General features: G+C 33.5%; 1 protein-coding gene across 3 annotated transcripts in view; it reads right to left on the bottom strand.

Annotated features, from left to right (window-relative positions):
* Positions 1-112: 112 nt before the first annotated feature.
* LOC131850144 (anoctamin-8-like) overlaps positions 113-25,146 on the bottom strand; it is a 29,804-nt gene continuing 4,770 nt past the window's right edge. The window contains exons 3-24 of one of the 3 annotated variants that reach the window (XM_059200316.1): positions 24,916-25,045; positions 24,011-24,116; positions 19,006-19,144; positions 18,267-18,383; positions 17,500-17,606; positions 16,879-16,982; positions 16,541-16,622; positions 15,777-15,929; positions 14,850-14,967; positions 13,270-13,325; positions 11,479-11,553; positions 10,705-10,837; positions 10,002-10,174; positions 9,182-9,379; positions 8,579-8,710; positions 7,952-8,083; positions 7,352-7,524; positions 3,041-3,152; positions 2,232-2,360; positions 1,899-2,022; positions 1,011-1,153; positions 113-407 (exon numbers count right to left, since the gene is read on the bottom strand). In XM_059200316.1, coding sequence (XP_059056299.1) covers positions 321-407; positions 1,011-1,153; positions 1,899-2,022; positions 2,232-2,360; positions 3,041-3,152; positions 7,352-7,524; positions 7,952-8,083; positions 8,579-8,710; positions 9,182-9,379; positions 10,002-10,174; positions 10,705-10,837; positions 11,479-11,553; positions 13,270-13,325; positions 14,850-14,967; positions 15,777-15,929; positions 16,541-16,622; positions 16,879-16,982; positions 17,500-17,606; positions 18,267-18,383; positions 19,006-19,144; positions 24,011-24,116; positions 24,916-25,045 — 2,723 coding nt within the window. In that variant the 3' untranslated portion in view covers positions 113-320. Of the gene's footprint in view, positions 408-1,010; positions 1,154-1,898; positions 2,023-2,231; positions 2,361-3,040; positions 3,153-4,692; positions 4,946-7,351; positions 7,525-7,951; positions 8,084-8,578; positions 8,711-9,181; positions 9,380-10,001; positions 10,175-10,704; positions 10,838-11,478; positions 11,554-13,269; positions 13,326-14,849; positions 14,968-15,776; positions 15,930-16,540; positions 16,623-16,878; positions 16,983-17,499; positions 17,607-18,266; positions 18,384-19,005; positions 19,145-24,010; positions 24,117-24,915; positions 25,046-25,146 lie in introns of those variants that run through there. The other 2 variants (XM_059200317.1, XM_059200318.1) reach the window with 2 other exon arrangements.

The following is a 25,146-nucleotide window of genomic DNA, read 5'->3' as shown; positions in this document are numbered from 1 at the left end:
ACTGAGTCCTGGCCTAAATTTAGTGTAAACGTTTTATCATACGTTTGTACCTACGAAGTTACATTTTTAATTTTGAATGTAATAATAATAATGTAAGACACATATATGTGAACATATATGTGTCTTAGACCCCTTCGAATTAGACCCAATATTGGATAAAAAAAAGGGGCGATGTTCGCGCCCAGTGGTATGCCTTGGGAGAGGCCCATGTCCAGCAGTGGACTGCAATGGGCTGATGATGATGAATATGCGGCCGGCCTTAAGCTTTCAGTTGTTATTATCCGGCGTTCAATCCCCGTGTCTGTATTTACTAAATGCACCTAATTACGTTTAACATCCTCCACTTGTATAAGTTGCTCTATCGGTATTAGTGACAGTTCACCCCCCAACATAGGTGCTGGTAGACCCTGAAAGCACAAATTAAAATGTTTGTTTACGCAGATTAGGATCAGTGTGTCGGTTTTTTATATAAAATAAAATGTTTTTGTTGCCACCAAAAACATTTACCATACATAATAAAATATGTTTAAAACATTACACTAAATTTTATAACGTCGATCCCGAATCCAATTCAAACGGGGATCGAAATGACGACGGTCGGAGTCGGGTTTCGAATCCCTAGCAGTGCCCTCAGACTAAAGTTGTATCTGTCAGGCAGGAGTTGGCCTTCAACCGGTCCATAAGTTCTTCCGTGGGTTTGGAGTGCAATCTACACTCGCCCTTTATCGTTCAGTAATGTTGTGGACCAGCTACGGACAACAGCATCAGAATAGTTCGAAAAAAAGTAGCTTACTTTGTAATCTATGTATCGGCTCCTATCCTGCAATTTTACCCATTGAATCTGACCCATCAGATCAGATACAACAGTGAAGTACAAGATCCGAATGACACCTTAGTTCGTAGGAGTGGCAACTCATAAAGTCCGTCAGCTTACAAGTTATCTATCAAGTATAATTCATGTACTTAATATAATTCTAATTGAGTGAAATAATATAAAGGTGCATACATACCAGCGTGGCCTTGTCGGGCGTGTGCGGCGTGTGTGCGGGCGCGCGGGACGCCGCCGCCGCCTCGCGCGCGCGCTTCAGGCCCAGAGAGAACACCGCCACCGACCGCACACGCTTCACCAGCGCCGCCTTCGCCCGGGACCGGCCTCCGCGTGCGGACAATACAATACACTATATCAACCGTATGTTACGACGACCGCACACGCTTCACCAGCGCCGCCTTCGCCCGGGACCGGCCTCCGCGTGCGGACAATACAATACACTATATCAACCGTATGTTACGACGACCGCACACGCTTCAACAGCGCCGCCTTCGCCCGGGACCGGCCTCCGCGTGCGGACAATACAATACACTATATCAACCGTATGTTACGACGACCGCACATGCTTATCAGCGCCGCCTTCGTCCGGAACCGGTCTCCACGTGGAGACCACACGTTACAATATATCAAATTTATATTTAAACTTACAGCTGTATGTGAAATTAACTACCTGCCGAGGTTTCAGATTCCTGCTTAACTACCTTCCAGATTTTCCAAAGGTTACATACAAGTTGAATTGTATATACCCTTCTTAAAAACTCCTATAAATATAATAGTCTAGATATGTTATATCCAGTTTGCACTGTAGTTTTATTACCTCAACATTACGTACTCATCTTGATATAGCAACCGTCTTTTACTACTAAACGAAATCACATTTTGATAAAATTACGCTATGTATTTTTGCATTTACTATCTTCAGGTCTAAATTTATTTAGATCCGTTCAACCGCTAATCATGAAAATATAACCAACCAGACAGACAGACAACAGACAAACAAACGTGGTGCATGCTACATTTCTAACATTACGGCTCGATAACTAATATTACAAAAACATTAGTCACTTACCCCCTTTATCCTTGGGTTTATCGTCCTCGCTGGAGGTGGCGCTAGCGTCGATAGAAGGCGAGGCAGACGGTACAGCGTTCAAATCTGGCTCAGAACCGCCAGCGCTCACACTCCCCGACAATTCCTGCAGTTATAATAGACAATTTGTTAAAAATAGTAAAAAAAAATGTATTCAAGTATTTGTATCAGTTGTCTAGTATCCAGATCAGCTTGGGACTAGATGGCGCTGTGTTAATTTTTCTGAGATATTTATTCGACTAGCTAATCGAGTGACTATCTGACAAGATGTCAGATTGTTAGTAAGCCAGTCTTGTTAAATAAAAAAGGGTGTACCTGTAGAGTGGGGTTGACGAGGGGTCGATGGTGTGCCGGCTGTGGGATGCAATGCGCCGAACGATGCAATGGTTCATCCCGCAGTCCTCGTACACCTAGCAGCGACAGTGGTGCCCCGCCCGTCGCTTCCTACACACTCTTTTATTGTTATCACAGAAAAAAGTCTTCAAGTATGGCTGCTTCTTAAGTTAGATTAAGTTATTTTAATTTTATTACTGTTCGATTTTTTTAATTATCCCATCCCAAGTGGTTTTAATCCAGCCACCTGGGGGTTGTTGACGTTTATTTATATACTATTATGTAACTAAAAGTCAACATATTATATTATATATTTTATAACAAAGCAAGCCGCCCCGACTTCGTATGGACGCAGTACAAATCTTTGAATTTCTCGGTTTGTTCTATACACGTTTACCTAATATAAACGAACAGACAGTGGCGGCGACTGTTTTATATTATGTAATAATTTATGTGAAATTACAAAGTAGGTAGCTGACATACATAGTCACGGGTTTCCTTCGAATATCGTTTCGACCTTCGGAATGGCAACACGTGGATTACCACCTGCACCACATTTCATTCAAAAACAGAAAGCAGTTTGTTTTTTGTTATTGGCTCATACTACATTGCGGGTTGACGTAATAGATGTGATATCAACGCCCGTAAGGGACACATGAAACTACTCATAACTCGATTTTAATTAATTTGACGATATATCTGTTTGTTCATGTACGTAGGCTTGATTGCTATTTACTATTAGGTGGGTCATTTACTTGTTTGCTAGTCCAATTACAAAAAAAAAGACTTACCTTACGCCGTATAGGCTTCGTTGGACTCACATCTTGCAAAAGCTGCAAAGAGCCAGTATTCACAACGGGTTCCGTTATAGACGCCGCCTTAGGCCTGGAAATGTCCACGTTCCTATTTTGTAATGCAAGCGAAAGAGAGATAGACAACGTAAGTAAGTATAGGTCAGAAAGAGAAGCATATACACAGTAGAAGTAAAAATGATAGTGCTGCGAAATATCGAAGTGAGGATAGACGTGACTGCAAAATATCGAAATGACAATAAATATGAAAATTACCTTTGACTTCCTTTACTGATGAAATGTTCATTTTATAAAATACATGTAAGTATATTTATTGAACAGTTAATGACTCTCTAAATACACCCTTCATTTTGGCAGTATTATGTATATAACAACACATAAGTCAGTCAGATAAGTCATAACGTTTACTTTTCAACTTAGTTATTACAAAAAATTATAAAGATGTGTGGACTATGGTTGTTAATTGTAGGGTCAAATATTTAAAAGATAAGGTTGTTGGACCCATTATAGGCTATGCTCCTTGTAAGGCCATTAAAAAGGCGACTATTTAATATTTATTCTTTTAGTTTACATACACTTTTTACGTTTGTTTGTTATATTATGACTAGAGATATTATTCACATAATAATGGGATCTGAAATATGTGTAAGTGTTCCACGCTCTAATATGAATTGTACATAAAAAGATACAAAGTTAAGAAAATCAAACTCTTCATACTTTGTTCTTAAATTAAATTATTTTCATTTAATTAAGAAATGATGTTGAATTGTTGATGATGATGAATGTTCACTTTCTAATTAGTAAATAAATAGCCAAATGGATTTAGGTCCTATTTAGTTCACAGATACTAAAGTACAAGTAAAATATAATTATTATTATTTTTTATTATCACACAACATTATAACAGACTATACAATCGAATACTTTTTACGGATTAGAAAAAAACCGCGCGTAAACTTGTTGTATAAACTAGATTAATATAAAATAATCCAAAATGTGTGGATCACACTTTGTGTTAAAACATTTTTTATACTTATAATATAAAAATTATAAAAAAGGAATTGTTTATAAATAGAATTATGAATAAAAAAGCTACAATTAAATATTATTTAAATATTAATTCAACGTTTTTCAAATAAGTCTTATAATATAGTTCAGTATTCAGTCCTCGTCTAGGTGACAGAGATAAAAAAAAGTTTAGACTACATTCGAAGTTACAATAGATGATAAAAACTACAAAACCACAAGAAGAAAATCAAATCAGCAAGTTTAAATACAAGTAACGCAATGAGGGTTGGAAAATACTGTAAAAAAATCTTGTGAGAAACATTTTGGGTCAATGTTGTACAAAATTTATAAGTGGTTAAATTATTATACAACTTTATATTTTTTTACAGATAATTTCTGGTAGGTAATAATATCCCTGGACTATTCAGACACTGCCTGGTGGCAGAAAGGATATCTTACTACGACTACTGAACAACTAATATTTTGGTAATTACAAAAAGAGATATGTATTTATCTCTTTTTATAATTACCAAAATATACATACATATAGAAAGCACTTAGATTAATATATAGAATTATACTCATGAATACAGATGTTTGTCTTGAAAGAATACCCATATGTGATAAGATTTTTTTTCCCTAAATATTATTAATTATAACTTATTGTTTTCGTCTCTCATTGCGTTACCTGCAGCTAAAAAAAACTACAAATATAACTTTAATAAAATTTATTGCAACAAAAAATATAAACATTAAATCAATTTGTTAAAATAAGCAACATCATAATACTGAATTCACGGAATTAGAGGTCATTATAAAATATATAATATGTCATCAACTACACACCCATCCACAATTTTACTTGTGCCAAATTAACTGAAAACAAAAAATAAAAATAAATTAAAACCTATGAACACTGATTTCCTCTCGGATTGGATTTGTGCAATGTTGTTTGTATAAACTGGTTTACAAAATATCCTCATGCTCCAAGGTTGAATATATGTAGATTTTATTGAATTTAGTGTTATTTTGTTTCATTTCAATAACAAATGTTAATTATTTTTACTTAATTCCGCTACAATAACATGTGTGAGATCACAAATATTCAGTACTACCTGTATTAGCGGTTTAATCCGTGTGATATTTATAGCCTATATACATATATGTTATTCTGATATATAAGTTACATTATTGTAAAGTTTTATTAAAATTCTCTCAGTAGTCTTTACGTGAAAGAGTAACAAACATCAATGCATCCCTCCACTTACACAAACTTTCGAAGTTATAATAAACAAGTGAACACTAGGCTTCCAAACTACATCCAAACACTATTCATTGCCTGATGATGCCTCATCAAAAGGCAACACGTATCGTATATGGATGTAGATCCAATAACGGTCGGAATTAATTAATAAATATAATTAATTATCACTAATAGGGGAGGCCATCATAACGCTTCCATTAGCGGTGGTCAGGTTTCCGCATAGAATATTTGTGGTATGCTACTATTAGAATAGCGGAATTAAACAAAATAATATAGATTTTTAAATAATATATGTACATTTCTTATATTTGCGCCCCTAATTTTCTCTCCACATTACATTTTAAACTAGTAGAAAATTTTGCAAAGATTTGAGTACACCACGTTTTTTTTATAATGTTGTATATTTAATTTTTTTTTATTTAAAACTTTAATATACAAATATACGAGTGAAGCGGGCGTCTCAGAGAGATCTTCATCATTATATATATACAGTTATTGTATTTTGACTCTCCTCGTATGTTTGGGACCATAAAGGACTCTCCAACATTAAAACGACTGGACATATTAAAATTCATAAAATCAGCTATAAAAACATCATTGCATTAAAGGGTTTATTATAATCCTTCACAACAACTTAAGAATCTCGTCTCACTCAAAATTATTTAATACGAAAGTAATTTTTTTATGTTATTGAAAAGGCAGACGACGTGCCCCATTCGTTACTATTTCGGAAGACTAAGCTATCATGGCTCTATAACTTTGTCATGTCATTTTTATTATATGTATGGTATAATGATAGGCAATAATTTTGAGTGAGATGAGAAATCGAGGATTCGAACCAACTATAGCATCATGCTATGATATGAACGTAGCGATGGCACATGCAATGATCGCTTGACTTTACTGCCATCTGTCGTTCAGCCAACACGTCGAATAATATTACGTATTTTTTTCTGAGACAATATTAACGTTTGAGCAACATATATTCATACTTATATCTCATTTTTTATTTATAACACAGTAATACTCCGACTTACGTCACCCCTGTTTAAGCGGAATTGGAGATATACGATTTTTCTACGCGAGATATAGATTGCAGTTCAAGCTATTTATGTATATTTTTTTTAAACATAAATACTAAACCGAATAACTTTACATAAATATAAATTCTTTTATTGACCGATGAGTGTATAATTAAAGAGAATAATATGATACGAAACGGTGCAGGCCAACGTTAAGGACCCAAATTTGATTCCAAACTACATTCAAACCGGCGATTTAAGGGTCCTGTTTTTAGTATAATATTTTACGTAACACTGACCTATATTCATAAACTAATATCGTTCAATTAAAGAATAAAATGTACCCCAAGTAAAGCGGTTCTGGTTGTCCCACATATCCCGTAAATCCAGAGTATTATTGTATCCTCATATATAATATATAGTATTTAACATTTTCAACAGTTACTATACATGTCTTATGAGATTTTATGATGCTTGTAACTCGAAGGCTTCTTTTTCATCCTTGTTTTGACTGATTTTTAATTAATCTTGCGGCTGGACTACGATTTGTATAATCAGTACTTAATTACAGTTATTTTTTCTAAAACGAAACATTGAACATCAATCAGCTGATCAATAAAGCAATGAAATATTAAAATTACGCTCGATTTAAAACTGTTATCACTATATTAACATGCAAGTTCTTTGGCGAATATTAAGGTTATCCTTAATATCAATAAAAAAAATCGTGTTTATTCATAGTTTATTGATATATATTTTAAAAATTATTTCATCTGTTTATTTAATTTATGTGTTACTAATTAAATAAACAGTAGATTTTTCCTATCGAATATTTAAAAACTCAGCGGTGGAATCTATCTTTCTATCAATGTCTAATTTTTTCGTATAATTTGGAATAAGATTTTTATTGCTATTTTCTTTTTATAGTATTTCTTTCATTCTTCTATTCTATTCTATTTTATCTACATGCCAACAAATATAGGATGTATGACAAACCTGAAGGGTGGTATTTCTGGTATCTTGCCGATGTTAAGTCGGCGGTGGGTGCGGTCGGCGCGGTCGGCCCCCTTGGGGGTGGTGGGCGTCCGCGTGGGGGTCCGCGCGGGGGTGGCGGGGGTGGCGGGGGCGCGGGACCACACGCGCACGTCGTCCTGGCTCGGGCATTCCGACTGTACCACAAAACTTGATATTACGCCGATCATACTGATCTATTTAATACTATAGGCTGTTTTTTAATATCCAAGACAAATTTGACAATACCTGTGTTGTCATCTTTTGGCATTTTTTTAATAGGGTGGCACTATAGGAAATTAATTTTGATTATAGCTATTTTTATAAGTTACTTAGAAATAATATGTGTGTGTTTAAAACACATTAATGAACATGGGCGATAAATTTATGAAAATTATTATAGGAAAAATTGAAGGAAAGAAAGTAAAGACAAAGTTAGGGTCGTGTCGTATCAACATTTGACAATGATGATTCAAGTGAGAAGAGCTCAACCGTTAAGAACGTGGTTCACAAATTATGAATGTTTAATGAACAGATAATCAAAGTAAAAATATTCTATTTCCAAAATTAAAATAATCCTTTTACCATAAGCGGTGCGTGTGCATTTTTGATTGCTTCCCGTCGTTGGAATTCCACTTTAGCCATCTCGGTAGCAAGCCAGCCGGGAATCTCTGGTATCGCGATACGCAGTGCGAGCACCACTATCAAGATGACATGCTGTAACACAAATATAATACTTAATACATATCTTTATATAAATATTTATTTATTTATATAACTTTAATGTAACTAATTACATATACCACAATAAAAACAGTAACAGAACATTTGACGGACTTAACACCATGCGTATTTTGTACCAGTCAACCGCATGCATTTTCTAATTATTCTAGAATAGATAGATAGATTTCTATAGGTACATTATTTTAAAATAATGCATGACAGAGATCCCTACAAGTTGCTTGAATTGCGTTTAACGACTGCCTTAAATATGACTGACTCGCAAGCAAAATTTGACGCGCCTTCGCGATTTCAATAATAGAGGCTTTGTCGGGGTACATTTTTAGTGTTTAAAGAAAGTTTTTAGTGAGTAGGAGGCACAATGGCCGTTCGTATTTCAGCATCCAGACCTGCCGTTCAGGGCGCAGTACACCAACACCGCCAACAGTAGACTAGGGTAGGGTACAGTACAGTACAGTACAGTAGACGCACCTCGAGAGCCACTATGAGCAGCACGGTGTGCGCGGGCGCGGCGTCGGGCAGCAGGCGGTGCACGGGGCCCGACAGACCGATCAGGGCGCAGTTCACCAACACCGCCACGCCCACCATCGCCTCCATCGCGTGCTGCGTACCCGGGCCAACGGTTACCAACGATACCATATTGCTTGTTAAGTATAGTCTTTATTGCAATTGCTTCTATGGTTGAATTTTATATGTACACATGTTTTCTCAACTTGGGACTATTTAGAATAATAATTGCAGATTTAATCTATTATCTACTTTAGTTCTATTTCTAAATGGTTGTTATATTTAACCTGAACATAAAGATAATCGTAGCCAATTTATAACGCTGTTAAATCAAATCAAGTATATCAGCCACAAAATCAGGTCGTTATGCTGACATACGGCAGTAAAATTACACGGCACGATGTCCTAACATGACATCTTAGTAATACTCTTGTAGGCAACAACATAAATGACATTCTAGTAACTAAAAAATAAAGTAGAAATTTTTGAAGCTATGTTCTAATCGTTGTAGGAAATTATGGTCTAATTTGAAGAGCGGACAGAGTCGTATGTCGTGAAAGTGAGTACCTGCCAGCTGCCGACGCTGGAAACTCGTTCCCCGAAGGGTCTCTGCGCGACGTGGCACAGCTTGAAGGCGTCGGCGCGTACTTCAGCCGCGTTGTTGAGGAGCGCGCACACGCCCGCCAGCGGGAACGCGGACGAGAACAGCACCACGTGGCCCAGCTGCGTCAGCATCTCCAGGTACTCCGCGAATGTTCCCTCGTACTGTCACACAACCCACAACTTTACACGCTCCATAAAAAATACGTTAATACATCAGCCCGACGATTAAGTATCGTCCAAATTATCCCCATTAAAATTGTAATTGTGAATATAATAATAATAACCTTGGCTATTTCACAACAGCGCCATCTAGTTCCAAGCTAAGCGGAACTTGTGTTATATGTACTAAACGACTGATACTAATATAATATACATAGAAAACATCCAGACCAATATAAACAATTATACTTATGAATACAAATATTTATACCGTGCGAGGAATCGCACTCGCGACCTTAAACTCTCGACGAAGATTGATAATGTAATAACTACTAATGGCCTTATTGCTAGTACCCTATTAGGGCTATCTACACGATGAATTCATGATCTCTTGAAAATCCTTATAAATATATTACAGGTGAATTTCACGATGAAACAACTGACTCGAGGCTTCATCATCATCTAATGACTTGAGCACTATATATTTTAAGTGAACTTTTTACAGCATATGATATTTATGCAACTATATACGCTAGCGGGATACCAGTGGAAAATGGTGACCGTGAAGACAAGTTCATTTCTCCCCTCTCCATTGCTTGTACAGAATAAGATTAAGCTATCTTACCTTGAACAGTTGTGACTCCAACTCAGCCTGGTGTATGATTTTCTGGCCCACTATCGGCTCTGAGTCTCTTCGTTCCTCCTTCTCAGCGCTTCCATTAATTAAAGTATTCTCCAGCAATTCCCCTGAGTCTGTTTTCTTTTCGAATAGCTCTGCGAGTTCAGTAGATGTTGGTACTGTAATTATTTTTATAGTTCCATGTTTAATGTTTACTTAGGACCATGAAAACTTTTTTATATCTGGAATATCCCAGTATATGAAAAGCATAATAACAACACAAAAGACATTGGAATATTCATGTACCCCTATTCAAGATAGAAAGACAAAGGTATTTCACTATATTCTTCTAAGTTACACAATGTTACATATTATACAGATTTCTAAATAGAATTAGATTGTTCAATATATTTTATGATAGTACAATATATCCTTAACTTTAGTTAAGGATATATTGGTTGGAGTTCAATTTAGGTCATAGGAAGCATTACTTTTACAAAGTTACTATTCATTAATATTATACATTTAGAAGCCTGTAAATTTTGAATGTCTGTTACTTAAAGTAGCCTAACGGTATGCCGGATTATACAAGATAGTTGATAACTATCATGTATAATCCAATTATTAAACAAATATTATATAATCTTGTATTGTCAATAACGGATGTGATGGCGCAGGATACAGCTAGAAAGTAAATAAATATACGTACTTTTACTTGGACTTATCGCACCAAACACATCAACACATATCTTCGCCAGCCTGAGGTTTTCTATAAGATATGGCAACGCGGATTCCTTCAGATTGCCAATTACTTGTCTCGTTATAAGCAACACGGCTAGTTGCTGAAACAATGTCACATATATATAGATCCTGTTATTATTTATTAAGTAAAATTGAGAATTAGACTATTGGAAAGTATTATTGGATTGAAGAGATTAAGAAAATATCCTATTAATCCAATTAATCTTGAACATTATCTCTCTGTGCAAATCACATTTAAATCTGTCCAACAGAAACAGATTTAAATGTGATTTGCACAGAGAGATAATGTTCAAGATTAATTGGATTAATAGGATATTTTTGGTTTAAAGTAAGTAACTAACCCACAAAGCAAGGCATAATAATGTTAAAAGGCTCGAAGGACCAAAATAAATTAAAATTACAATATATCCTAATTAATAATATTTAATTTTAATTAAATTAGTAATAAATATAATTTAAAGATTATTAGTTTTATACTGAAATGAACGCTTAGACTGTTGTTGCTTTTGTAAATAATAATTTTTTTTTATTTAAGCTAAAAATATAAGCAGGCAAAGTAACTATAGTTACGCCAATCATTTCATTTTTCGTCTGCGCGTTGGAAACTCCTTTGTACAATTTTCATCTTAGAATCAAACTGTTGTCATAGTAAACAATAAGTTAATCAACAAATATACAATAATTGTAGGAATATAGCCAATATATGGCGATGCTGTCTTACCTCCTTCAATTTATCCATATCTTGAAGATAAAACGCAATGTAGAACAAACTCATGAATGAGTTCACGAACTGAAACTGGAATACAAAAAGTAATAGTTAATTTTTCACCTACAATACTTTCGAGTAACAGTAATACCTCACAAATTATTACTTGGACTTTATAAATATCAATTCTACTCTGTGTTTATATGGTTTATATGGTAGTATAAAAGTAGAATGCCTAATTCTTTAATAGACTATAAATAAGTTTCCCATTTTCCCATAATGGGTAAATCTGGATTTGATTTAAAATTTTAGGCAAATACAGAAAACTACATAATTATTTATTTAAAGTATATAGAATATTATTATCTAAGTATTTACTCTGAATTTGTGTTTAGGCCATAATAGCCGCAGATCTTTAAACGAGCTCATATATGGTTTTTTTTTAGAATCATAGAGTTAACTTTACTTTATTGGACTATAAAATTGAAAAAATGTCCTCTCATCTGTGAAGGAGCCACTTATTGGACTCGGACACTATAGCCCCATCTAAGAGAAGTGCTGTAATTGGTCTCACAGATGGGGAGTTACTGTCATTTTGACAGCTAACAGTTGAAAGCTTATAACTCCCAAGTAATATTGTAAAGATTTCTGTTATTACACCTAATATCTAAGATACTATAATGTCAATGAAGATATTTTGTGAGGGGATGATGCGACATTGATATCTATTGTGTTCTTGCTAAAACCGCAAGCATCATTGTAATGCAAAAAATAAAATAAGCTTATTTCTACTGGCAATAGGGTTCAGGATTAATCATTACCCAATATTCCTATTGCATGAGGCTTTAGTACGCTAAATTTCACTTTAATACTATAAAAATGAAGCAAGTCACTAGTTTGCCTTGATTTTATAAAAGCTATTTACTGTAGTACCCAGTGTCAGTTTTGTTATTTAAATATAGGAGGGACCTATATTGAAATACCAAAACTGACAGTATAACGCGCTATTTGATTGTTTTGAAAGAAAACATTATAAATACCATTAATATGTTTTTATTAACTTTGTCAAATTATTTCTATAAATATATATTGACCTACTAATATAAAATATTTGTTATTTAATCATTATCAATACACTACTATGCGATATTATCATAAGATATATTCTTTTCAACTATTTTAAGAAGTGAACAAATATAAATGTCAATAATACCTAATACGTTATGATACGCTTGATAGTAAACGGCATTAATACAAAACAGTAAATTTTGGAAATAACACTTTAATATTTATAATTTTAAAGTTTATTTCCAAAAATTTGGCATTTTTAAGATAATATTAAGAGTGCGTCATATATTCTTAATAAATAGATACAAATATAACTTACTTAATAATTTAAAAATATATTTATTGTAGATACAAATTCTAATAGATATGAGAATAGAAGTGTATTAAGAACATTTTAATGTACTAATTTATAAAAATAAATTTAATTTTTTGTTTTGTTAATACTTCATTTTTATATTGACGTCAGTTCTTTACTACAAGTACTAATACTCGTGTAAATAATAATGTAGCGTGCTTTGTTTAATGTAGTTAAATATTTTTTAAGCACAACATAATCCATGCAAGCTGAAACAAGTGAGAACGCGTGCAATTGCAAATGTTGCTGTGCCGTCCAATAACAAAGTCCGTGTCCATAAATTACCATTTTTTTTAATCTCCATTAATTGTCTATGATAAGCAAAGCGTGACGGAAGCTTAGCTTTTGTATGGCGTTAGTTTTACAGCATTTTAAATACAAACCAATGCTATTTTCACAATCAGGTGATTCTCATATTTTGTCTCGAGACGATAGTTCTCTGTTGGATTTCAAAATGAAATTGTCACGACAGTTGGTTGGATGTTACCAGTTATTATTATATTTTTAACGTGGTCCAGTCCCATTTGGTAAGCAGAAAAGAGAAAATAATAATGCACTATAGTAAATATATAGACTACCTACACTCGAGTGTGTAAACTACATATGTACTAATTAAAAACGGTTCAATATTATTGCCAATAATTAATCTATTTATTATTAAGTTTTAAATATAGATATACACTAAAATTTCAGTGCTAATATTCGACTAGTAGAAGGAAATACAGGGTACAATACTATAGTCATGCAGAAACGCCTAACTATCAAATTAGAATAAATTAGTTAAGAGTATTTCATAAACAAGTCTAATATATATTATTGACACAAAAAACCAAGATACTAAAAAAACACTCGCACTCTACACACGCTTTGTTCGAATACTTTAAATTCTATACAAACTATTTTATTTTATATATTAGATTATGTATAAATAAGAAAATAAATATTCTTGGACATTATTACATTATAATAATATATAATAGTAATAAGGTCCAAAATCGATTAAGTATTTAGATACGGAAAAGATTGATGTTTATATTCTTGCACAAGTTTAGTGTGTAAAGTAAATATATAAAAACAAACGTAAAATTATTGAAACAATAAACTTAAAAACACTATGCAGTGTTCGAGTGCACTTATTAATGTGGGCTATTATTACATGTTTATCACCTTTTTATGTTGTCTAAACTCACAAGAACCCAAACTATTTATATGCGTCGTGAGCCATGTCCACCAGGAATATAAATGTCGGTAGATAATTAAGCGCCGTTTTCTAAACTTTTTTCTGATACTAATCATCATTTTCATAGGCTAAAGCCAAAGTAGAAAAAAGTACACATACCTTTTCTTTATATTATTAATATAATATGATAGAAAAGGCTATTACAACAATTCCGCCAAAACACTAGTGTATTATTACAGTACTCTGGCCCGATAGATTTTTTTTTTATCTTTATAAAACATTCAACATTATTGTGTTTTTTTTTATATTAGTGTAATTCTTGCCAGTACTTATAATAATGATTATGGCGCCACTTTATTATAAATTTTTAGAGATAAATTTAGAAAACTGCGCTATATCATCAATTCTATTATCTAAAAATGTTACTAAATCACATATATTTATAATCCTTGAATTGCATACAAAAATATTATCATCAGCTATTTATATACTTTTTTCAGGGCAATTCACACAGCGCTATCTAGTTCCAAACTAAGTTTTGAGTATTTTTTAAATACATACATATTATAGATAGAAAACATCCAGACCGATACAAACAATCATACTCATGAATAGAAATGCGTATAACGAACGAACTCAAGACCATCGGAGGTAATGCGGTGTGCTAAACCGCTAGACCTCCGAGGTCGTCGACCAAATACGTCATACATGTAACAAAAGCCCACGTTTGTAAAAGACACTGCAACGCAAACTTTTTAGAGAGTAGCGTAAAAAGGAACGTACCTTTATCGTTGAGCCACCTGGCTATTCTTGCATACACCTCCTCCTCAACCCAGATTATGATGGCGAGAAAAGTCCGTGGGATCCAGGTGAGGTATATAACATTGCCCTCCCACCAGTCCTGGTCAAACACCAATTTATTATGAATAATAGTTGTTCGAATATTATCTAACAGCACTATCGGCAGTCGCCAGGCCGTGCCGACTTTCACTTCACCTTGGGCCAACGATGACGCCGCAAGCGTAATTTTATATTCTTCTATACTAAATTCTAACAATTGTAATTTCAATTCTTGAATATAACAGTAGTACAGTTCGCTATTCTACTTTATTCATCATCCTTTATTAGTAAAGGCTTTAACATAATATTTTTATTTATATATATTACAATTATTTTAAAGAGCAACACGCAAGGTTCGTACTCATTCTTCTTGTGAATCAGCTTTTCGAATCAGTAATAGTAATCCAAAGATAAGGCATCATAGCCTATATACCTGTACAGTACCAAGGACACATCATGTGACGCCTCATACATTGCCACTCTGGAGGCTATTATGCCTCCATCCATCCATATAATTTTAGTTCCATATCTCATCAAAATACATAACAAAGCAAACTTAGCGACTGTATTAGCTGAAATGGAGATACTCACGCAGGCGATTTTGTACAAAGTCTACTTCTGATCTGGTTGAGTTAATTTAGTAACATTAAAAAGAGGAGAAAAGAGATGAAAGACAATGAAATTACAGGAGACATGACAGTGGTAATACTGGTGTCACATGATAAAGTGATATCGTCAGTTACATCGCAATTCTTATTCCAATATTCCAATTACATAAAAAGTTTGATTAAGCCAACCTAAAAATACATGACCAACTATTATATCCGAGACATATTGATTTATTTATAAAGTCTTTAATTTGTGATGTACCTGTGCTCGTAAGAATCCGAATGTGGCTGCGGCTGCGACCGTGAGACAGACGAGCATCACCGGCAGCGACACTAGATGGCGCCACATGCGCCTTCGCCACGCCGCGTAATGCGGCTCCGGCCGCCCAGTCACGGGGCTAGTGCCCATCTCGCCCTGCGAATGCCATTCCTCCATTAGCAACCATTACACGTAGGAATAACCTTACACGCCGGAATCGGATTTCACGCAGGAAAGGACGTGTATGAAAATATAGACAAAGAGATCGAGAAAGAACGCGCGGGCAGGCAATGAGCGCATTTCAATCGTAATTGCTTTAGTGACTTTTTAATTACAATAATACTTAATTAATATGGAAAAATGAAAGACATCTGATTACAGTTTGCTCTATAGTCAGATATCCTTCATTTTGCCATAACAATTATAGAATTATTGATATTTATAATTTTTTAATGTGTCTTTGGGATATAAAGTCTGTAGAATAAAGGATTTTAAAGTAGGTGAATCATAAGTATCATACGTGAATAAATGTTCGGGCCGCATAATTAAATTTGTTTGGTCTTCGATGATTAATGAAAACTGTATTAAGTCAGAAATATATGAGTTTACATTTCACGATCATAAACATGACATACGTAACACTTTATCTCGGCTTATATGTAAGCTGCTAGTTTATTTTATACATTATAATTTCACTAGACAAACAGGCCATAATTCAGTATTTTATTTTTTATATACGAGTAAAATATATTTCTTTGGTTTTATACCTGAAAGAGTGGTCTCGGTTCCACTAATAACTCATCTCTCTGATCCAATGTTCCCCATTTGTACGCTAAAACATTTGAATACCTGAAAATAAAAGAAATAAGTTACGTATGGTAATATTATCTTTTTTATTGTATAGGTATCACACATTTGTGCAATAAAAAAATGTAGTCATGCCTATGTCCATTTGTATTAATTTATAATTAAAAAAAATGTGCTTGGATACTAAAGAGCATATACTCTCTAGTATCCAGAGTGAGATACAATTCACAAAATTAATTATTTGTTTTATATCAATATTACATAATATATATAATATAATATAAATAAATTAACAAACCTTTTCCAAGTTTCTAAATACACGCAGGCCCATAACACGTTGAAAAGTGAGAACAATACATAGGCTATATCCTTCCAGTTGTCATTTGCTGTGCCCAACCAAATCTACAAACATAAAAAGAAATTACTTCAGCATCTTGTTGAAACATATTTTTTATGAAGCTACAATGGAAAAACAAGAATTGCCAGTTCTCAGAATTTACCAGAGGTTGGGTACACCCATGTAGACGATTTTTTACATAAAATAGTCTGCATAGGTACCTCTGTCTCACCTACTTCAATTTTCAGTTTGCTTTAAAAGCTATTTCGGTTGTAGAGTGCAGCTTAGGCCTTGAAATTACTGGATAAGAGGCATGACATCTTAGTTCTATGAAATGGCAATGCATGTTCATCAATAAGATGGTTGATTGATAGATGATTTTATACAGTTCTTCCCTCGTCTGTAATTTCAATTGCAAAATTGCAATACAAATTTATTAAGTACAAAATTACATTCCCTATAATCCAGTGAAATTGTAAAGGAAATCGGTGGCCAACAGCATTAGAGTAGTACGAAAAAAAATATATATTCCAAAAATTTACTTAATGTTAAATTGCAAGCAAATAATTGAATAAAACATACCCAAAATAGAAAACCAACAGCTGCTGGTACCGTCAGTGACTGGGTATAATGTCCAAGCCAAGCGAAATACATCGCAATTTTAACACCAAAATATTCACTTATTTCATCTGAAATTCAATCATAACTTCATCATTCAACAACATTCAGTCAAAGACATTCAAAATTATTTACGAACATATTTCACACTTATTACAATACTGCAATAACTCAAGAATAACAAACTTTTGGACTCCACTGTAAATATTTAACTTTAAAGTCCAATTTGAAAATTTGTACTCTACTGGGTGTTATTTTTTAAACTATAAGATATATGTAGGCTAAAGAAATAAGTCGAAAGAACTCTATACGAAAAAACAAATTGTTTCGTTAATAAACAACATTTAATGAAATTAGCAGCTATACTTTTAGCTGTATGCATTCTGGATGATGAAAAAACAAGTACTGCTTTTTAATATAAGACTGTAAAAAGTCTTACGTGACTATAGTACAAATATTTTAAACGTAAAAGTGTGTCTGTTCGTTTTTTTACGAATAAACAGTTAAATGGAATTTTAGAAAATTTCACGAGACGAATATTGTATATCAGGGACGATCGTAGTCATAGGCTTTTTTTGAGACATTAGTTTGTATATCAAGAACGATGATAGCCTTATCTATCATCTCAAAAAACGCAGAGAAAGTTATAACAGCTTGTTAAAATATGTATTTGAAATGTTACTTATTAAGAAGTAAATATTTTGTATTAATAAAAAATAATACATACGTACCTAAAGGCTGTGGGGAGAATAACGTTTTCACCCACTTTTTCCTGAGGCTTTCGAGAGCGTTTCTCTCGTGAAGAGGGAACATACTGGCTACGACACCTCTACTCACACACGCCGGGACTGCAGATAAAAATATAATTATATTAGCTGGCCCGGCAAAATTAATAACGCTATAAAAAAATAGGGGTTGATGATAGAAGGGTGAAAATTTAGGACTGTATGTATTTTTGTATGTTGTATCATAAAAAAAAAAAAACTAAAAATTTTGTCTAAAAAATAAAAAACAAAATTTAGGGGTGGACTACCCCTAACATTTAGGGGGATGAAAATAGATATTGGCCGATTCTCAGACCTACTCAATACGTTCACAAAATTTCATGAGAATCGGTCAAGCCGTTTCGGAGGAATATGGGAACGAAAACTGTGACACGAGAATTTTATACATAAGATTAATATGTGAAGACAAAACTTTGTACCCCTTTTTTACGAAAATTGTGCACACTTGTAGTTTATATAAATTTAGCAGTATAATATTTTTTTAAACTATGCATAAATATACATTAAATCGTTAAAAAAACATACTCACACGCATATTTACTCTTATTACGCCATATATAATAACATTAAGTACAGGGTGTATATGACTTTTTAGTCTTCTGGAATGCCAACACATGAGGAATATATACTCGTAGAGTTCCTTAGTAAACAAATAAAGAATTAAATGGGGCTATAATAATAATACCAATGCTTTGTCCAGGCCGGAGTGTTAACGCAGGTTCGAGTGCATGCTCATCGCCGGGCTCGGCGCGAGCTGACTCCAACACATGTTTGACGAGTGCTCCCCGCTCTTGAGAGTTTAACAGTTCCGATGCGGACGTACCCTAGGACAGAGGAATAAAACTTTTTAAATATTGCATGAGACACGCCCTAGCTTAGCATATGTGCAATTATTATAGGAATTTTTAAAAACTTTGGAAACGTTTTTTCCTCGACTGGCAACATTACCGATAACTGTCTTTGTCAGCTGGCCCTAATAATTAAATACTTTTATCTAATTTATTACTCAATTTTTTTAGTGTATTTGATATAATTAGTGAGTTTAAGCTATAAAAAGTATCGATTGTTGTTTGTGTTCATTTTTATATAGTATTTGTGTACAAAAATCGACACATAAATATTTCTTACCGGTCAACTGTCAAAGTGTGACGGTTCACCTATACCCATAAGTATATTATAAATATTTAGTTCAAAAATTGTATTAGATTTTAAAAACAATTCATTTTAGGACTTTAATTCACTAACTAAACATTGATTTAATTTCTATAAACTAGATTATTTAAAAAATAAAATAATTATAAATAGAAACATCATATTCAAGGGGGAAGGAACAAGTTAGTTGGTGAGTCTTCCACTTGAGGCTTGGCGTGTGGATGGAGCCAGTCTCCTCTGCCCCTTTGGGGGCCCTCTTAATTATTAAATCCATAATGATTTCACTTTAAATTATTTACTGTATAATTATTATTCATAACATATACTTTGTATCATAATTTGTATTATCGAGACATGTATTTATCTCGTAGTTATTACTCCGTCATATACCAATCAAAGAATCTATAGTTACTACACATACACAACAGGTCCTCCGATACTAGACGATCACATATTATTATTTATATGGCCAAATGATTGAGTGTTCTCGTTTCTGATCTATATATTTAAATAATTATTATATTATCCAATTAATTAGAAGAAGAGGTTAAAATATTATCCAAAAATTTTATTACGGAAAGGGGCGATCGTTACAAAAGTTCGTAATAAACTTATATTTACATCAATCTTGTAGATTCAAAAATCACGTTGGACAATAAACCTATTAATTTTGTGGATGATACTGTATTTATAGGTATCACATTAGATTCCAAGTTGCAATAGGGTGCTCATATTACTAAATTAGCGAGTCGACTTCGTTCTGCCGCTTATGCGGTAAGAAGAATTAGACAATTAACAGACGTGGCAACGGCTAAACTTGTGTACTTTAGCTATTTCCATAGCATTATGTCGTATGGTATTTTGTTATGGGGCAAAGCAGCTGATATAAATACAATATTTATTTTACAAAAGAGGGCCATTCGCTCCATTTATAGCATGGGTTCCAGGGAGTCTTTGCGAGAGTGCTTTAAGGAATCAAATATCCTCACCGTTGCTTCTCAATATATTTATGAAAATATCATGTATGCCAGGAAGAATATAGACAGTTTCAAAAGAGTTAGTGATTGCACTAATAAAAGCTTACGTAACAATAACAAACTGATTTTACCTAAATGTCGTTTGGCTAAAGTTAGTAATTCGTTTTATGGCAATTGCGTAAGGTTTTACAATAAAATACCAGAGTCTGTTATAAATCTGCCAGAAAAAAGATTTAAATGTCAAATAAAACACTTCCTTTGCAAAAAAGCTTACTATAAAATTGAAGAATTCATTAACGATAATAATGTTTTTGTAGAAAAATTTTAAATACATAGCACTGACAATATTATCTGATTACACTAATAATGAGTGCGTAGCGATTTCTATGTTGATTGTCGCATGCCTCTTACTTGTTACACTGTAATTATTTATATAAAAAATATCTATTAAAAAGAGCAACACACAAGTTTCTTGCTCATTCTTCTTGTGATGAATCTGCATTCCGAATGAGTGGTAGAATCAAAATATGACTATTCAAAAGTGCTTGTAATGAGTTTATTTGAATAAAGATTATTTCTATTTCTATTTCTAGAATCTAAAATTATCTATACAAATAAATATTTATTTATTTACATAAATAAATAATTATAAAGAAATAAAAAAATCTAATTCCACGCGGACGAAACAGTTAGTTTGTAAATAAAATAAACCATATTATGCCTAATTGTATCTTTTTATAAGTGACATACCTAATTTTTCAATCTGTCCGGGCGGTTCTTTAGAGTTTATAGATCACAAAGAAACAATACATAAATTCTAATTTAAAAGAAAAATATAAAATATTTCCTTTAGTTTAGACATATACGTCATAGAGATGAATGAAACTATAAAAAAGTTTTGCCTTTCAAAATTGTGATCATTTGAACATCGAGGACAACGCAAATGTAGCGTATTATAATGTTCCCGAGTTAAATGTAGTGGGTTTTACAAATTAGAGTCTACCAAAAATATAGTGCGTTCATCCTCTTTGGGACATTTATTTTAAGAGCTTTGGTAATGATATCATTATGGAGGCTTTTATTATAATGACCTCCTCGTGGAGTCTCGTGGAAACTGTCTACTGCCGTACATGTTACCTCGATATATAAACAATTGAAAAATTTCTTCCAATTTTAAAATCATTCTTCTTATTTTATCCTTCTTCTGATTTGAAAATAATTAGAGCAGTCAGGTAAAGTTAAATCTACCAGAAAGGTAGATTTAACTTATCATAAATGTAAATACTTAAAACTGACTTTGTAAATAACAATGAGTTGTTATAATTAGTATTATTTTTAAAACTTAATCTTTACAAGTATGTACGGCGTGTTATTCAGTGCGACGCAATACGCTGGGATGAAAGCACCGCACTCACTCTAAAGAAGACTTCCGGATGAAGTTGAAACAATAGCAGCGAAAGACATAAGCATTGTTAGTTCAATAAGTTCCCGTATAGTTACATAAAATATTAGGGTTCTTATCCACATAAGAACCCTAATATTTTTTATACAAACGATATCATATGATTTATTTTCTCGAATTAAGTGTTATTTTGCGTAAGTCCATTTCATTACTTAATGAGTTTATATTACTTAGTCGTATTGTGCTGCCACTACTATGGCGCGCCCGTACCTAAAGTGTTCCAACCTCCTCTATTGGTGATCAAATTCCGACCGTTATTGAGCAATATGAATGTAGACTCCACAACGCTCGGAATTTGATCACCAAGAGACGGCAGTTAGGTTTCCGCACTGAATACTTGTGGTCTCACTCATGCTAATTTTAGCGAAATTCATCACATTTTAATAATATTATAAACACGAAAGTGCGTAAGTATGGATATTTATTACTCTTTCACGCAATAACTACTGAACGGATTTGATGAAACTTTATAGTAATATAGCTTATTAAAATTTAACGCGGGTGAAACCGCGGGCACAGCTTGTAATAATATAGATCCATGAAGAAATACTATAGTGTGTTGATTAAATAGAACGATAGAAAAGATTCTGTACTATTTAAAATGATATCGAATCCGATCGTTATTTTGTTGATTTGTCCTTTAAGTAAAAATAAGCCAATAATCGAGTGCGTGCATCACTCGTAGGCACGCAATCATTTCCTTGGCTAGTTCTCAATTGGTAGTTATTTCCGTTGTTTTCATGTAAGGTAAAAATGCGCAGAATTTAATTTTATTTCAATTACAATGTTTCTATGTAGGAATTTAATATTGTAATCAATTCTAAAATCTAAATAATATATTCAATCAAGCTACTCGCCCCGGCTTCGCATAGGTGTACATATATTATATATATAGTATAAACATTCCTCTTAAATCACTCTATCCATTAAAAATACCGCATCAATCCGTTGCGTAGTTTTAAAGATTTAAGCATACATAGAGACGGACAGACAGCAATAGTAACTTTGTTTTATACTATGTAATAATGATAATACAAAAGATATTGAGATTTGAAAGCAAAAGAAACAATTTTGTTACATTACTTTTAAGCTCATGTATCATACATGGCATTTGAAGACATGTCACAAACTAGACAAAATTTAATTCTCTTGATTAGCATAAATAAGAAATTATAAAAAAAATATAGTTTATTTACGGGCAGCGGGCCATATCAGCCAGTCTCATCACCGATTGTAAACCGTGTTCTAACAAAGTCGACTATGTGCAAGTAGCATGTGGACGTTGCAATAAATGGTTACTCAAATCGCTTCTTTTAAATACCAATATAATTCTAGTATTATAAAATTATAATCGGTATGTAAATTAAGTTAACAGTAACAGTAGTTATCTTTACGACTGTTATCCTAGTTGAGGAGTAGTAAAACCAATGTCAAACTATCTGTCGTGGTTTAGTTAACTTTACTCATACTTTGGTATATTTAAATCTAACATTCTATACATCTTCATTCTTTAGTCTTCAGAACTAATTATTAGTACTAAAAATTGCTCTTAATCCTTCCTCGTTCTTAACTCTCCCGAATACATAACAGTCCCGAATAATGTATTTACCCAATGCAGCTGCATAATTTTGTACCTATAGTTTTCTTAATTGTACCTATATTATAAAAATCTATTATAAAAGCGCCAGTCTGCCGCAGTCTCTCTTAATTTGTGGTATATTTGAATTCCACATGCAGACGGGGAGCCTACCGCAGTCTCGGATTAATTTGGTTTGTTATTCGTGTTTCAATTATTGCAAAGATATAATGTTTAACTTTAACTTATGACCTTCCGTTATAATTCGGTGTATGGTAGCTTTGTTTCGTGACCGCGCTTCATTATAAACAGTACAGACTATAAAATTGTTATAGGCCTCATAAGAGAATTTGTTTCCTAAACGTAAAAATATGTAAACTAAATGAAGAACTAAATTTAGGCTTCTGTCATAACATTCAAATTCGTCGTGTATTATATGTAACGTACATCTTTTAGGAAGGATTGTTTCTAACTAGGCTGATGGTCTTTAATCTAACATAAATGTAGTAATATAAATAAATACCTTTTGGAAACAATGCATGTCGCGTACAGTGAACTCCTTGTAACCACCGCCAAACTCCGGCTTCAGTAACTTCGGGAGGTGGACTTCCTCAGCAGTTTGTAAAAGCCTGTTTAGACAATAATAATATCAAGATTTTTCGCTATAGATTCAACAAATAATAAAATAAAAAAACATATTTCAAGCAATCGTAATAAAATTCAGCACAACAGTCACACTGACAAAGTCAAGAATTTATGTTCTTTGGCATTCCATGGATTCGCCGTGCCCCGGGTCCGTCGTGTGGTAGAGAGGGATCCTGCGAGCAGTTCCCGGATGTAGGTTAAAAGGGCCCCTTTGCCGACGTACGTCAACACTCACCTTCACCGCTCGTGTATCGAACCAAATCTGTTAGAAGCCCGCTAATACATACAACATAAGTATGTTTGTTTGTTTTTCTAATCGTCTTAATATCTTGACAAATAATGGGGAAAGAAATGTGGACTGATGATCTCATTGCTAGCAATGTACCAGGTTGACCTCCATGTGGTTGCCCCTGGAAACGATCGTGAAAGATTCCTGGTGAACTTGTCACGATGGGCAAACTGACCTGACCTCGTGTTAATTTTATCATCCTCCACTGGTGCCCCGCCAGGGTAAACCGTTAACGCAGGCGGGTGCATCATACCATAATCAAAACTCAACATATGTATGAAATTTCACAATAAATTCAGTTCGAAATATTGGTCAATCCTGGTTAAGTAAATGATGTCATCGAAAATTACGTTAAGTAAAGTACAGTGGAGGATACGATTTGAGTCTTATGGTAAAATCATTCGATAGGACTCTCTATTAATGTAAAAAAGCTTTAAGTTGCAGTTTCTTAAAATAATTAAAACACATTTGTAATAAATATAAGGAGTATTTACACATCATCATCAGCAGTTATGTAGAAGGCGGAGCATTGTGACGACGAATGATGTCTAACACACACACGCAGCCGTGGTCGACTGCTTCGAAGTTTCTGCAGTAACCATAGTAACATGCTGTCGGGAAGCCCTGTTCAACAAAAACAGTGTAATTAAATAATAACTCAAGACAATTCACACAGCGTTATTTAGTCCTAACCTTGTGTTATAGGTAGGTATACTAGACATCTG

The sequence above is a fragment of the Achroia grisella genome, unplaced genomic scaffold (genome assembly GCF_030625045.1).
Source record: "Achroia grisella isolate CSIRO2021 unplaced genomic scaffold, CSIRO_AGI_Agris_v1 utg702, whole genome shotgun sequence".
In the NCBI taxonomy this organism is placed as follows: Eukaryota; Metazoa; Arthropoda; class Insecta; order Lepidoptera; family Pyralidae; genus Achroia; species Achroia grisella.
Note: the sequence above shows the minus strand (reverse complement) of the source record. Positions and strands in the feature narration are given on the sequence as shown.